The 16,330-nt window shown below is 38.8% G+C and overlaps 1 protein-coding gene across 1 annotated transcript in view; it reads right to left on the reverse strand.

Annotated features, from left to right (window-relative positions):
- Positions 1 to 3,737: 3,737 nt before the first annotated feature.
- unc5db (unc-5 netrin receptor Db) overlaps positions 3,738 to 16,330 on the reverse strand; it is a 241,043-nt gene continuing 228,450 nt past the window's right edge. Inside the window, exons 15-17 of the mRNA XM_015340831.2 lie at positions 14,399 to 14,563; positions 13,749 to 13,927; positions 3,738 to 10,438 (exon numbers count right to left, since the gene is read on the reverse strand). Of these exons, the coding sequence (XP_015196317.2) occupies positions 10,246 to 10,438; positions 13,749 to 13,927; positions 14,399 to 14,563 (537 nt within the window). The 3' untranslated portion in view covers positions 3,738 to 10,245. The remainder of the gene's footprint in view (positions 10,439 to 13,748; positions 13,928 to 14,398; positions 14,564 to 16,330) is intronic.

Below are 16,330 nucleotides of genomic sequence, written 5' to 3' on the forward strand. Positions count from 1 at the left end.
GTCCTGAGCCTGCCCCCGGGGATCTTTAATGACCACTGAGAGTCATGACCTCGGTTTAAAGTCTCATCCAAAAGATGGCGCCCACTACAGTATATTCTCCCTGCCACTATACTGTGGCATTATGACTCATACAGACTGCAGGGTGGGTGCCCCCCACTGGCCCCACTAACATGACTTCCAGCAGCAACTGTAGCTTCCCAGGAACCAGTTGAGAGCTACAGGGCGACATGGTTGCTGGCTTATTGCCTTGGGGCCATCCTCTCCAAATACAAACTACCTCCATTTTGTAAACCCAGCAGACCTACAGAGAAAAAACAAATTTCTGCTCGTACTCTCAATGTCATTTGTTTGGGCACTACGCAAAGCTCGTGACCATACAGTAGGTGTGGAGAGGGACAGTTTTAGTTGTACTTTAAAATTTTGTTAGCTTTAGGTGGTTTTACCTAAAAAAAATACAACTTTTATATCCTGAAGTTTTTTAAATGGCAAACTTTTATCTGTCAATAATCAGTCACACCACTCCATAGCAGGGCAAACGCACAAGCTGATAGGAACAATCCTACAGACACCAATCTTTTTTCATGTTTGGAAGGTGGGGGGAAGCCAAAAAACATAAACCTCTTTCATTTGAAGAAAAATGCTTCAGTATCAGAAATGTGTATTTGGCCATTTTGATAAACTGTCTGTTCAAGTGTAAGTAAATGTGTGTAAGCCCATCCCAAAACAGAAAGGAACTTATACTTGACTTTTACTAAGAGATTGCTTTTTCTAAAAGAAAGGTACTGTAGTTATGCTTTGCCTAATTATGACGTAATTATTGACATATATTTCTAGATTAAAAAATCAGACTGGCGTAATTTCCAAGCAACTTAAAAGAGATCATTTAGAAAAGACATCTGTGACAGTCAGCTCAAATGACTGCCTAAGAGGAGCCAGCTGTCGTCCCTTACAATCCTTGTACCTGACAGCTAGGCTCCTCCCTATTTAAACTGGTGTTCCCTCATCCCTCATAGCAGGTGTTTGCTACATCGTTGCATTTGCGAGAGGGAGAGGCTGTATCAGGAACTGCTGTGGGAGAGCTTTGGAGAAATCAAGAACAAGACAGTGAACCTGACAGCAGAGGGGGCTAGCAGAGTAAGAAAGGTTTAAGAATGAACTTATCTCAGGGAACCCGAGTTCATTGTTAAAAGAATAAATAAACCACAACCTCCTTTTGGCTGCATTCATTGCCCTGGCTGTGATAACATCCTAATTAAAATAAAAAAGCTTGTTTTGCCATTTGTTACAGCAGGGTATCAGTAGTAGAAAAATAGCTGGCCCCACTCCTAAAACACCTTGAAGAAATGCATTTAGAACTCCATTTTAACATCATTTTCCTTGAGCTCTATGGTTGATGTACCTTTGTGCAAAAAGATGCATCCTCTTCCTTTTTCTGGTGTCCTATAGCACCAACACGTTTTGCCTGATAAATGTGTACACCTGTTGATCTTTGTTTCTCAATGACTCAGTGACTGCTGGCCAGGGCTCTGGTTTCTACCACTGACTGCAAATTGGAGGTTTGGAGGAGAACCCAGATATTACATGTCATTCAGCATTTTCCAAGGTTCAGTGAAATGGTAGTAACTATTCAGCTATTTATCCATTTAGTCTTTATAAACCACTGTCACGGTTAATTCTGTAACTTAACTATAATGACGAAACAGAGTAAATCGAATATTTTACTCAATCAGAACTAAATCAAATACAGAAACTGCATACATCGTGCTGTGCTTATTGCTTAAAGGTTGGGAACTGACTGAAGCTGAAACAGGTGTGAAGAGGACTTCTCAGCCCATGTCCTGTTATGTTTATAAATAAAGATACTTACAAACCACCTCTCTCTCCCTGCACGACTGTGACTCAAGCCTGTTTTCCCCACTTGCTCTTACAAAGCCAGGAAACAGCAGTGCTGGCTGCGTGTTTACCTCATCACACAGCCAACAAGATAAGGGGACTTTCTGTAATAAGGAGCTGTTTACTCTTCCAAACTGGCCGGCAAGAGATTAAATGTAATAAAAGCAAAAGCACACAGAGTCTGGAAGAAGGCTGGTTGACATAATTACAAAAGATATTTGAAAAGGAAATGATACTTTGTGTGTGTGCTGGTGGGTGGGGGGATAATGGTGGAGGGATTAAAAACTGGCAGAATTTTTTTGCGGATTTACACACACTGCCTGGGCAATTAATTAACAGCTTAATGAAATTGGTCCTGCCTGGGTTAGACTAATTACAAGGCTCTGACAGAGACATCTACTGTAGACAAAAGTGATGTGGTATTTTTGATGCTGTGATTAATGCAGAACAACTCAGGGCTTACATTAGCACAAGAGGTGTTATAATCCACAGCACTGCCAGTTTGCTTTGAGAAATATATTTTCAGACTGGATTAGATGATTAGATGAGTTTGGGCACCATCTTTACAGCACTCGCTGGCCTTCTGTCTGTTGTGTGCTCTGGTCCTCTTGTCATCTACAAAATCCTGAATGTCCTTGTCAGCAGCAAAAAGGGTTTCTTGTCACCTCATGGATGATTTTTGAAAGCTTGTTTGCTTGATAGTATGGAATTCTGCTAGCTGTATGAAATTGTCATTTTGTTCAAGATGGTGCTGAAGAAGGACATTCCAGGAATCATATTGAGCTCAAAACTAAGCAAAACAGCCTCAACAGATAGTCATGACTGCATTGAGCAGTATTTCCTTAAAATTTCTTGTATTTCCACAGTGTTTGTGCATAATGTACACACTTTAACCTGTACTATGCATATACATTTAAAAATAATACTGATAAATATTGGTGCAATTTTCTGATTGTGGTCTAAAGTAGGTAGAGAAAAACATATTAACATAGAAAGGAGTGGTAACAGATTGATTAAACCCACCATGATATCCCTGATTTATTGTGTTGTTTTACTTTATTAGGACAACACTTAATTTTTAGATGGCACGCAGTCTCTGCGGCAGTGACACCTTGTGGACAGTTGACATAAACCTGCAGATTTTTTTTCAAAACCTGTAATTCTGATTCAAAAACTGGGATTAATAATCATTATTGCTGGTTGTTCACCCATAATATTGTTGTGTTAAGGCAACATATATATATAGTAAAATAAAGTATAAATAAAAAATATCTATTTTTTAACAACTATATGCTAGACAGGTGAAATGCACACAAATATCTAATGAAAACATTATCCCTTAGTAACAACAAACAATAAAATTATGCAAGGATCAAAATATCTCTAAAGAAACAAACAAGTAGAGGTTAATTCCAGACAAGTAAGAATAAAGAAAAAACTCACAACATTTCAGTTGTGCAGCCTTCTTCTGGTGTGTATAATTAACTTTCCTCTTGAGCAACTGCTCACCCGAATGTATCTGGAATTCTAAAAAATTGTGCTATTTAACAAATGTTCTGGAGGAGGTCATATTTTAATGTCATACTTCCAGTCTCCTATGTTTAAATACTCCCTGGCTGCTCACAACTGCGTGTGCATTTTCTAGCTCTCTTCCCTACACAATCTCCATTGTTGCAGCTGCCTCCCTGGCTCATTCCTTATCTTCGGCCAGCACTGTCATTTTCTCAGCCAGTTAATGCCAGTTTTAAGAATGCTATCCCTCTATATCTGGCAACTCATTTAGACTTTTACCCGACTACTGAATAATACAGTAATTACAAGAACAACAAGTTCCTCAAGGGGGAAAAAAAAAACTTTTTATTCAACTAAATGTAAAGGTTTTTCCAACTGTACATTTATTTTCAAAAGGCTGCATATACATTTGCAAATTCTACTGTACAGAAAACATCCAAAATGTCCATAATTTTAAATACAATATAACACACAGCTGCCCTGGCATTACCAAACATGTACATCTGTTCAGCACTAAAAAGCTGTTGCAGCCTAGTAATTCATTTTTTTTTAATCAACCCCATCTTTATTGTACAACATTCAGCATTTACAGTAGTTATACAAGGCACGAGAATTGTGACATGAAGCCAAGGCCATGCTTTATGGAAAATGTCTTTCTTTAAAGTTGTTGGGGAATAAAGTCAAACCAATCCAAAAACAATGGCATTTTTAAGAAACTGCACTGGCAGCAAAACGTGAAGAACTCAGGTGTCAAACCATAATTAAGACACTGTTAAAAGTGTTTATTATATAAAAGATTAACACAGTGTACAAAGATGAACAAAAGTGTAATAGAATTATGTTAGGAAGCTATGGATATGTCTTTCACATTTACATGGATGAAATGCAGTTGAGTCAGATCCTTTTTCAGATAGTTTTCTTGAACTTGTTTGAACAAACTAATTAGAGACAGAAACTAGACTAGACCAATCTGACACAAGTTGAGCATGCACTAAAGCACACTACTAGAGTTTGGCCTTTTTAAAAAAAAAGATTGGTTTTAATTTTCTTTCAAAATCAGGCATTGAATTTTTGAAGAACTTGGGGACCGGGAGGGGGGGGGGTTGGTGTCTGTCTTTAAAAAGTCAATAAAGGGTTGATGTATTTTTTCTGCAATATTTGCTAGATGTTAGAAAGAAGTTTTTATGCTGATCTTTATGCTTATGCTCATATGATCTTTACTTCTATCTTGAACATTTCCATCTGTCATAAATGTGTCATTTTCTATTATTGAATCAAAAATGGGTTTGTGAGCTTGTGATTTTGTGGTCTAGGTTTTTACCTACTTGAGAAAAAGCAATGGCACATTGTTTCACACAAATGGATAGTATTGTTTAATCACACTCATTTTGAAAATCGTTTGCAGATAACATTGTAGATAAAATGCTGGTAGGGAAACAGCTCTATTTTAAAATCTTTGTAAGTGATATATATATATACTACAGTTCAGACTTTTTAATCAAACAAACCACACACAATAAATAAATGGAAACAGTAGAATATGTGGGTGAATCTGATTGAGGTGAACATAAGAGTGGATTTACAGTACTGTTTGAAAATACCTTTTAATATTTAATGTTGAAAGAGATACAATGTAAAGTTGGACACTCCACACTGTTTCACAGCTGTTTTTTAGTTTGAAAAGCAGCATGTCTTTTTCTTTTTTATTTCCCTGATCTGCTCATCATTTTGTTTTCACCACAGTGGGAATTCAGTGGTGAGGTGTGAATCAATGTAGCTCCCACTGAAAGCACTTACTCACACACAAGCACAGCCCATTAAAAATCCCACAGCGCCATGCCACCTTCTCTCAACTAAATACACCATTGCTGGTACGAATGCTGCCAGTGGAAATTGCTTGCAACACCCCTATGAAAAGCAGTGGTAACAAAAAAATGCAGGTGAACCTCAACCCTTATCATGAAGTAAATTTTAAACAGAAACCTTACACATATGTAGAAAAACATTAGCCTTTCACTTCAAAACATTGCAGTAAACACAATCACCTAAGTCACTCTATAGATAAACATTTGCCCAAAGCACTGCTGCTCATCCTTTTCAGTTTTGCTTTGGACAAGCCTGCACAATTAGAGAAAACTTGTATTTTCCACTTCCAAGATAATGAGATAAGACCACATGTAATACCTGTTTTTCACAGTCAGCTCTCCTCTACAAAAGATTACAACAAGTGCGCATGCTGTATGTACTGTATGTTTACCTCAATTGACGTTATCACAGCTGTCTTTTTCCTATCCGCTGCAAACAGCAAATGCTCACGATCTGATTTGTTAGCCTTTTGAAACTAACAAACAAAAAAAAAAACGAAGGGGACCATTGCATGTCCAGATGTCATCAGAACGTGTTCTGAATTTCCTAACAAACAAAGCAAACATTGCAAGGCTCCAGCATAAGTTTAGTCAAACACTTTTGTCTGTAGCTTTGCAAGGTTTCCAGAGCCAGACTAAAGACTGTATAATGAGACATTGTAAAGAAATCCCACTTCAGAAATCTCAGTGAGAACATCTACAGAAGAGTAGTAAAGTCTAGCTTTTGCGGTGTGTTCCTTTTGACGAATTAATTGTGCAGGTTTTTGCAGATGGTTAAGACTTGTCCAGATCCTAAAAATAACATACAGTTTTGAAATAGCAATGATAGACAAGTGTAGGTCCAACAGTACTACTGTACATATAGGTAAGAAACTGAGGTTTAAGTGTTCATAAAAATAAAATAAATAAAAAATATTGTGGTCAATAACCCTGTAGCAACAAGTGCATGAAATTGGGGAATATTCTTTCTAAATATTTTTCATTCATTGAGGTGAAATGATCCCAACCAAAAATATTTTTTTTCTTACTGTAATCAAGGTAAGATATACATAGGAAACATCCACAGTGCCCAGGACATCTTGAGACAGAGTAGAGGTATGTTAAGACTCTATAATATATCTCTTTGATTGCTGCTGAATAGTATTCTATCCACCAAATAGAGGTGGAAATACTCACCTTCGGTACATAATGAAACACAGTTCTTCTACCCCTTTGGTCCTTTAAAAAAAAGTCTTACCCCATCAATTAAAACAAGCCATTTCTGGGATCTGAAGCACAAGTTTCTGGAAATGGTTCATCCCCTTAAAATGAGAACATATGCTACCAAAGGTGTCTTGGGCATGGTGCCTAACATGAGGGGAAAGCTCATTACAGAAAATGGAAGAGAGAAATAGGACAGCTTAATGGTGCAACATTCTGTCATGTTGAAATTCGTGAGAGTCTGTAATTGTACTATGTGTGGGATGGAACAATTATTGTTAGGAGAAGCAATAAAACAGTTTACATGTAGTAAACAACAAGCACCAGAAACCACAACATATCACAACAAATTTTCAAGTCCCTTACCCTGTTGTCTCTAGGGAGGCCAATTTACACTAGTAGCAGAAGAGTTATACGGCACAGATTCCTTTCTATCCAGTTGGATCAGAAGGATCAAAAGATACGTCCCTGTGCTCAGACTACAAACTCGGTAAAGAGCACGACAACAGCTGTTGTCTTTCCAGCTCAATACACAGAGTCCCTGTCTTGCCTTTTGAGAGTTTCCCCAAATAACTTTAAATGCCCTTAATGGGCTTCGCCAATATACAGACCATTGAGCACAAAAATTAATTAAGCGAACAATATCGTTAACATGGAATGCAGAATAAGCGTAATTGTCTACTGTATCCCAGTGGACTTCTGTGATTACTCTAAACTGCAGTTTTTCTTTTGTCTTACTATAATTGCAACCGCTCCCTGGTTTATGTTCTGTCATTACACATAAATCAACCCGGCAAACGTTGTTTAACTAGATAAGAGAAGGCTTTCCTGTATTCACGTGTCTGGGGAAAGACATAGGGTTCTTGAGAATCAGGTTAAGATGCTGTCAGAATCTCTTTGTAGCTGCGTGTGTTTCTCTTACCACTGAAACAAAAGAATCACCTTCATGAAATGTTCTATTTTTCCTCATCCCAGGTAAATCGTCTGTATCTCCTTTACAAAAGCTACAGACTGCCCAGCAAAGCCCCTCCTGCACTTAGAGCTGTATTGCAACAGGTAATATGAATTATTACAGTTGGTTTTAGGTAAATATAATGAAAACTAAGTCTAATCAAGTTGGTCTTCAGTTTAAGAGTATAAAAGGAAAAAAAAAACATTATTGAATACATTCCGAAATGTTTCACAAAATCATTTGAGTACAAAACACATATTCTAAAATGTAATGGTGTTTGAACATTTTAGAGAGATTATAGAACACATCTTATTCTTTTGTGCTGTTCTTTGAATTTCATCTCTGAAGAACATCTAGTTTGTTTATTTAAATGCAGTCTTTTGGAACACGGGGCTGCATACCTGTAAGTCTTTCTGTACTTTGCTCGTTGTCTCAGTTTAACAGAACCTAACATGAGACATTCAGAAATGTGCTTTAATCTGTTATCTGTAAACTAGGAATATAACACTCCAGGTAGCACACAGCTCGGCTTAGACAAATTTATATGTATAGAGCAAGCAAAACAATTATTGAGAGGATTACAGAAGGATAAAGAGATGAAAAGAGAAAGGAAACAAGAAGAACTCAGGAAGTTTAATAAGGTAAGGCAAGTTTGCAAAACGATCTGGACAACACAATTCTTGATCTCAACAGGCTTATCCTATGTAAATAAACTCAATGGAAAAAAAATCAAAGGATTATAAAACTGTCACAAAATGGAACAAAATAAAAAAGCTGGGTGTGTGAGTGACACTACCAATGAAGTCAAACACTAAAGGTCAGATGAAGCTCTTTTGGGTCATGTTATTAAGTAACTGTAGCCAACTGGCAGCCAACTGTTGGCAAAACATTGCCAGGGTAGAATGAGTGTTACTCAAAGTTGGGGCCCCCTTCCTCTTAGTTTCAGGCAAAAAAAACAAACATTGAGACTTGATGGGTGTCAGCACCTATTGGTGCTCATTCTCTTGTCAGGCACTGTCAGGGTGTCACAAAGTGAGCATGTGGTCATTGTCTGGTCTGCAGGCCCTCATATTCCCTATGTAACATTTACCAGAAATCTGCATTTGAACCCTAGAAGGAAATGAATACAATAAAAAAGCATGCATTAAGATAAACGATACATGTTGTTAGATGTTCTATCAAGATGTTTGTGAAATTCAATCCATGGACAAACTACTAATCATTTCAGTGTCAATCAATAGGGCACCTTGCATCTCCCCATGACTTTGCTTGTCTCGTGGTAAACTAAGCAGATACTGCAGAAAATACTGGTGTAGTCTATAACATCCGTCTGTTAAATCAACAAAACTGCTGGTTTGATGGACAGCACTCCCATGCGATCTGATCACCTCTTTTCTTTGCACCCCACACTACATTTTTAATTGTAAGGTGCATCCTAAGTTCTAAATGTGAAGTTTAGAAAATTTGGGTGCAGAAGTATAAGCTACACACAGACTGCTTTATCTTTCAACAGGCCACACTTCATTCACAAAGGCTCTACTGCTTGTTTTTTAAAATATCAGGTTCTTGTGTGCTGTGACAAACTGTGCTGCCAAATGAATAACACCTTCCACACCGATAAGTGGCAGCTTTGAAGAGTTTCATGGCTTTTTAACACACTACATGACCAACAATCCCTTTCTAGATCAATTGAAAAGAACTTATTTGATCACTCAATTGTGTTAACAGCTTTGGGTAACCAGGAGTGAGTTTGTTTTTTAAACAAAGCTGATTTAAAAAAACAGGGATGTGAAACTCAAAGAAATACAATCTCTGACTTTCAGGCATAGGCAAAAGTGTCACATAAATCCAACCTGTTTTCCATTGATTGTTAAACAGTTACTTTTACAGCTGTAGGCAAAAGAACCCTGTTGTGAAATACAATAGTTTGAAACACAATGACAATATGCACCTTCTCCCAAAATCTGTGTTTTTTTTCTTCCAGTTTTAAAAACATATTATTGACAAGCCATTCACCTCACTGGCATTGATGCTCATAAAAAGAAAAAGCTTTTTCAAACATTTCTGGTAATACAGTTCCTTCTATGCCAATCCTGAAGATCTTTTCTGTAATAAATTGGGAAGATTATAAAATCATAGCTCTATTAATAAAAGCAAGACCCCGCAATTTGTAAAATGATGGCAATTTACGACAAAAGCTATTCACTACAGCTACAGAAATCATTCAGAAAGCCAACAACTTGTTTCCAAGGTCAACAGGTCTGGTCGGTACCAACAGTGTGAATATTTTCCATGTGATGTTCTCATGTTGCCTTTACCCATACAGACAACTCTTTTTAGGAATTGACAGTCAACAGAATTAACGGTGACCTGAGGGTTTTTTGCAGAAACACCCCAGATGGATTTTGTTTGGTAAGTTGAAAGCTGAAGAGCAGTTAAAAAAAAACAGACAGAAACAACACAATATCAAGGGATGCTCCCTGGCAAATACTGTACTGTAAGTGAGGAGAAATGAGATGACCAGGGGAGACGGGCCTGACTTTTACTTCCACGGTAGATGAGCCTAGCTCCTCGCACACTTCCAAGGGACAGTAGAAACCACTCCCAAGATGCACCTCTCACTCCCCCTGCAGGACAGTCACCAAACCTGGCTCTTCAGCATGCCCTACTTTCAATCTTTTAAATCACAGAATTTTCTTCTGCTCTTCTCAGCGCTATATTCAGTAGTCCAAGCCGTCTCAGGCGATAGGGACAGCTGCCAGAGTTAGTGGATTTCACTCTACTTCAACCTTCCCCGGCTCACACCCACCACTCCCCCGAGCTCTAGCCCGCGTAGCTGAACTCTGTGTTTTCCACTTGGCCCTCAGTGTTCACAGGGCTTTTCGAGTGGATTTTGCTGATTTCTTCCAGGGCACTTGCCAGTGAGTCCAGGTCTCCATTATCCTGGTGCCGGGCTTCCCACAAGTTTAGGATTACTGCTGATGGACTCTTCTGCTTGGCAAAGTAGGACAGGTTCCTAACAGGATGGGGGAAAAAAGGAACAGAATTCAGATAGTGACAAAAACCATGCATATTCTTATATCTGGGCAGCATGGTGGTGCAGTGATTAGCACTGCTGCCTCACAGCACTCATGCCCTCGGTTCAATTCTGAGTCTGGGGTGCTATCTGTGTGGACTTTGCACAGTATATGCTGACTGTCATCTCCTGAGCTTCATCCGGGTGCTCCGGGTTCCTCCCACAGTCCAAAGACATACTTTTAGGTTAGGCTTGTGGGAAAAGTGGCCCTGGTACGTGTCTGTGCATGTCTGTTTGCCCTGCAATGGACTGGCGTCCTGTCAAGGCTGTACCCTGCTTTGTGCCCACTGCTTGCTTGGATTGACCCCAGCTGCCCCACGACCCTGAATTACAAGAAGATTAGAAAACAGATGGATTTTTACATCTCATAGAAACTATTGCAGATACAGCAGTAGGAACTGGAATGTCCTCAATATTTCTTCATATCTATGCAGTACATTTAAGAGGGCAGCTCAGAAAAAGGCTAACTGAGCGTTTTGAGTGTTTTGAAACATGGTACAGTACTGTAAGTCAAGGTCTAACATTTAGACTGGGTGTTCTTCAACAGTTTTGGTTTACTAGCAGTCGACTCAACCTTTTATCAGTCAGGCATTGTGAACAGAAAAATCCCTATAACTCACTGCTAGATAAGAGTCCTACAAAATGAAAGTGATATATAGTTAACCTGTTGGTGACAGCAAAATGGAACATGATTGTCGGTGTACAGAGAACTGTAAGGAACTAAAAACTAACTCTGCTTTAATTCCTAACAGTCCTCGTTTTGTGCTGTCGAAACTGATCAGCGAGCTGCCTGCCCATTCTAGTGATCTATTGCTTTTATGCTCAGCAGTAAGAATAGACTTACCTAGACCTGTCTCACATTAATATAGCCCCCTTCACAAGCTCTGTTTCTGAGTAACTGTATGTTTGAAAAAAAAGAGACCCTGTTTATTTTATTGTTCAGTTTATTTTCCTAAAAAGATTTCCCAGTGTAGAAAAGAAATATATTTTCTGTGAAGTTCTTTGACTAATTTAATCAAGTGTTGTAGTTCACGTAAGTGTCCAGCAGAGGGCAATGTAACCTTGCATTAAAACAAGTTTTATTATTCAACCGCAGGAGTGCTTCCTCTTGATCCTCCTTGCAACTGAATTTGGCGAAATAAAAACCGTAGACACTCAAATTTTTTACATTTGGTTACATAAAAAACGTATATTTCCCTGCAGATTTTGCTGCTGGAGTGCAACCAGAATTGCATTCAAAACGTTAAAAATTATGGTCTTTCCCTCCTTAAATGTGGAAAGAATAGAATTTCTTACCGCATTGAGCAAATATTAATTGTGGAGTTTTTTTATCGCTAAAAAAGGAATTTTTCCTTTTAATATACATGGCACATTGAAAGATCAGATATCCAAAACATTAACACATGATTTCTTTTTCATACTTGAAAAGGTGTGGTTTGTTCCTGCTAATTTTAAAAGGAATATGTTTTTCCCTTGGGTGCTCATTTGTACCTACACCCTCATGAGTGTCTCTAACAGCAATTAATCCTCTGAGATGTATTGTGCATCTTACAGCCCATCTACAGTTTTGCAGGTGTTTTACAAAAACAGGAGGGATTATAGTTGTACTACAAGCGGCACTGTTACCGTCCCGCTGGCTTTTCCTCTGATTTTTAATCCCCCTTAAACCCAACAACCCAAAGCAAGAAAAAAAAAAGTATTTGGTCACTTGTCAGCACTGGGAAGCTGAGAGATAAATCGCTTCTGGTTTCCGCAACGCAACCCCCCCACCCTCGATCTATAATTAAATCTACATCGTATCTGACAGTATCTGAAAATGATACCCCAGATAAACCTGTGATGGAGAGCGACCATCAACAATACCGCAAGTACAATATGATGCAAGATAACCGAGCGAAGACGGACGCAGGAGTAAATTACCGCTGGCAGTCTGAAATGGATTCCACGTGCACCAGACTACCACAGGTCTCCCTTGCTCCACACTTCTGGCAGTGGCAAAGCCTCCAGAGGACATGTGGCACAACGAGCCAAGGCTCCCAGAGACATAATCACCTCCTTCTGCCTTCTCTGGGAACACAGCCCAGTGGCGGCGAGCTGGGACTCCCAGGGGGTACAACTTTCACAGCTGTGGCACTGACTCATATTTTATGATGACCCTTTCTTCTGTCTCCCTGCTTCTGTTATCACACGCTTCTGCTGTTTTACAGCCGGGCTCAAATCCACTCATTCAGGTCCACGAGGTATTACGGCTTGCATTTCACCTCTCCTCTCAGTTCCACATTAAAGCTATCAAGTTATTGGAAACCATCAAGAACATATTATCAATGTAGCCCTGAAGGACTGCAGACATTCTCTCTCTCCACTGAGCTTGTTAACGAGTGTGAAGCTCTTTGTTCAGTTCCCTTCTCAATGGTATTCCCCTTTAAAAACCCTCTATCTTGCAAGTACTTTGAAACTGAACAATAAGAACGGCCGGTCTACTATATCTATCCATCCATTTTCTAAACGCTCCTTCCAATTTAGAGCCTATGCCTGCAAGCAATGGGCGCAAGGCAGAGTACGCCCTGGTTGGGACCCCAGTCCATTCAAAGGCACACCCACTCAGACCAGGGCCAGTTTTCCCAGAAGCCATGTAAGGTGCGAACATGTTTTTGGACTGTGGGCAGAAACTGCAGGATCCAAAGAAAACCTATGCAAGCACAGGGAGAACATACAGACTCCATGCAGACATTCGGAGGTCTGGAACTGAATCCAGGATTAGTGTCCTGCGAGGCAGTATTGCACCACCATTTTTTAACATTGAAACCCTGTTCAGAAACATCAATGGATAAACAGCGGATCGTGTGCATTTTTTCAGTTTATCACAGTTCAAGGGGGTAATCACCTACAGTTGTGAAATAGCGAGCACTGGAGGTACGGTACATGAAATCAACAGAACAAAGACATTTGTTTGTTGAGAGGATGCCATCCGGCAAAAAAACCCCAACAAAAACCAAGCACCTTCTTTACTAAATACATCCAGGCCATTACATTAAATGCTGACCAAATATCTTTTTACTGAATCTGACAAACAGTAAGCAAATTGTAGGAGGCCCTTGACAAAGAACTTGCCTGACAAAAAAGAGGCCAAAAAAAAGAATGAATAAAGCAAGTTGACTTGATTTAGCAATTAGTTACATATGTAAAAACCGCTGGCTCGGAGTTCATGGAGCCGTACTTGTGAGAATCTCACACGTTTTTCCACTCTTACCTCTCAATGTGAAGCTTCTGTGCTAAAAGCTGCCAGTCTTTGCCCTTTGCATTAGTAGTGTCAAAAGTGGCACAGATCCTTTGCCGGATGGAGAAGGGGATTTTGAAGGCTTTTGGGCCAGTCTGAGAGGTCACAGTACAGTCCGCTTGTGTGAAGAATGGAACGGTTTCCTTTTCACTCTATGAAACAAGATGAATAGAGGTTAATAGCGAGTGAATGGATTCCCAGGTTAAGCTGTGTGCAAGGCAGTAATGTGTGCAGGGTTTTTGCTGGCTTCATCACATACTGGTGGGACTGCAACTTGAGATAGCACTGACATGTTCACCAACGTGTACAAACACCTGTACAAATAAACAGAACAGGCACGAGGGAAAATTACACAAGGAGGGAAAGACCTGAAAGATCATCCACACACTTTTTTTTATCTTCAGGCACATCTACAATCATAGTTAAAATATAAGTGAGATTACAGAACATATCGCTCAGCCATGCTGTTAAAGCAGATACCCTTGTTTCTTTCACGAAACAGCTGGATGAGATCCTTAGATCAATTAACTACTAATTACCAAATGGGCTAGATGGGCCAAGTAGCCTTCTTTTGCTTTCCTAGAAAATAGATAGACTTTCCTAGTCCCCAGGAGTTGACTAACCTCAACGACAGATGTGTAGACCTGAAGGATCTGCTCATGACCTTTGACCTGTCGCACGCTAATCTTGCAGGACAGCTGGGTAGTGGCTGGACTATATCTCTCCAGAGAGAAGGCACAGTGCAGGGGTTGCTGGTTGCTGCACCACACTTGAGAAAAAGGGAATTCCTGGGGAGAACATTAAGGTTGTTTAATTATTTTTTTAGCCTGCTGGCTTACTTAGCCTTTGGGATTTTACCCAAAGCTCCTTTTCCTATAAAATGACAAGGATAGAAATTAAACTCATTTATCAAATACTAGATGCTTTTATCTAAAACAACTGTGAAGTGAATATATCAACACCTGCCATAGCAAGAGCCAGCTACAATAGCACCTGTTTTTTTTAAACATGTCAGAATATCACTATTATAAGTCAGGGGCAGAACAAGAACTTCAACCAGGAATTGTCTGTCAATAGTTTACAAATTATTTATTTATAGGAATAGGAAATTTATGGGAACCTAGGAGATAGAAATGGTTTCTGGGGGTGAAATGGGTGAAAATAAAAGAGACACATAAAAGAACAGTCACCATCAATTTGTATTTTTTTTATTTGGGTCCATATATTATGTGACTGCTTTTCTTTCTGCTTAAATTGTTTTCCATAGCAATTACACATTCCCTGCTGAACTGCTAATTACCAGGAGGAGGAAATTAATGTGCCATTTTTCCAACTGGTATAGCATCAGAGTGCAGTGCCTTAAGATAGACTTGATTTAACAGCAGGACAAAACCACCAAGAGCAAAATAGAACAGACTCAAACTGTTCTTACAGCCTGCCTTTGGACATCACCTTTGGCAAAGGGCTACTATTCAAACTATATACCTGTAGTACTCTGAAGTATATTCAGAAGTAATGTGGGGAATCCGTAGAATTTCACTATCTGGGATATATTTTAAAGGAGGCAGGGTTTTTTTATTTTATTATGTGGCACTGGTCATGCACATCTCCAAGTGTGGTAAAAGATTACTTAGCTAAAGTGACACCACACTGAGCAATAGGAAATGAAAACAAAAAGAAAGGTGAATGTATACCATACTTATGCAAGACTTCAAAATGATAAGAATACACTCATCTTTAGATATACAGTATGAGCACAAATGGTTCCAAAATTTCTGTTCTTAGGCAAAAACTCTTAAAATGGATACTAAATTCCCATTAAAATACACGTCTCTTCCCCCCAAGTGCTTGTAACTAGACATAAACCAGCTGGGTTTATGTGTTTTTCTGATATATTTGAATAGTTTGGCACCATAAATTGCTAAGTATAAGTTACAATAAGTAGAATTTAAAAACACTTCTTGTTTTATGCAAACTCAAATGTCTCAATGTATTAAGAAGCAGTTATGAGGAAAAAATAAAATTAGTGTATGAAAAATGAATATAACATGAACTAATCAAAATCTCTTACTAAACAAAATTGTTTATTATGTTAGTTAATAAATCTTGGGCAAAGATAGAAAACAAAACGTAGCTGTAAAAATAAGCTAGAGCATCAAGTTGCCTGGTGATACTGATTGAATCATTGCTTTAAATGTTCAAATTAATAAATACATATAATTATTTTACACTCTATGCTTTCAAAATGTTATTTTACACCATAACAAGTCTAATGCCTATACAGTTTCTGTTCAGATAGTTAAGATTATATCATCAGCAGAGAGGAGAGAAAGATAATAATGGAAGAATGAGCTACACACTTGGAGCTCATATTAGCTTTGGAAGTGAACTTGTTTAGCAAAAATAGGTCTGTATTAGTATTGCTTGTTTTAGTGGGCACGCATGAGTAATGTGCTTCCTTAACAAGGGATGAGAGTATTTGCAGATGGTCCTTCTCATGCTGAAGGTTAATGGAGTAGAAACACAGGACAGCTTCAAAAGGTCCCTTGTCCTGT

This window comes from Lepisosteus oculatus, chromosome 2 (assembly GCF_040954835.1).
Source record: "Lepisosteus oculatus isolate fLepOcu1 chromosome 2, fLepOcu1.hap2, whole genome shotgun sequence".
NCBI classification, from domain to species: domain Eukaryota; kingdom Metazoa; phylum Chordata; class Actinopteri; order Semionotiformes; family Lepisosteidae; genus Lepisosteus; species Lepisosteus oculatus.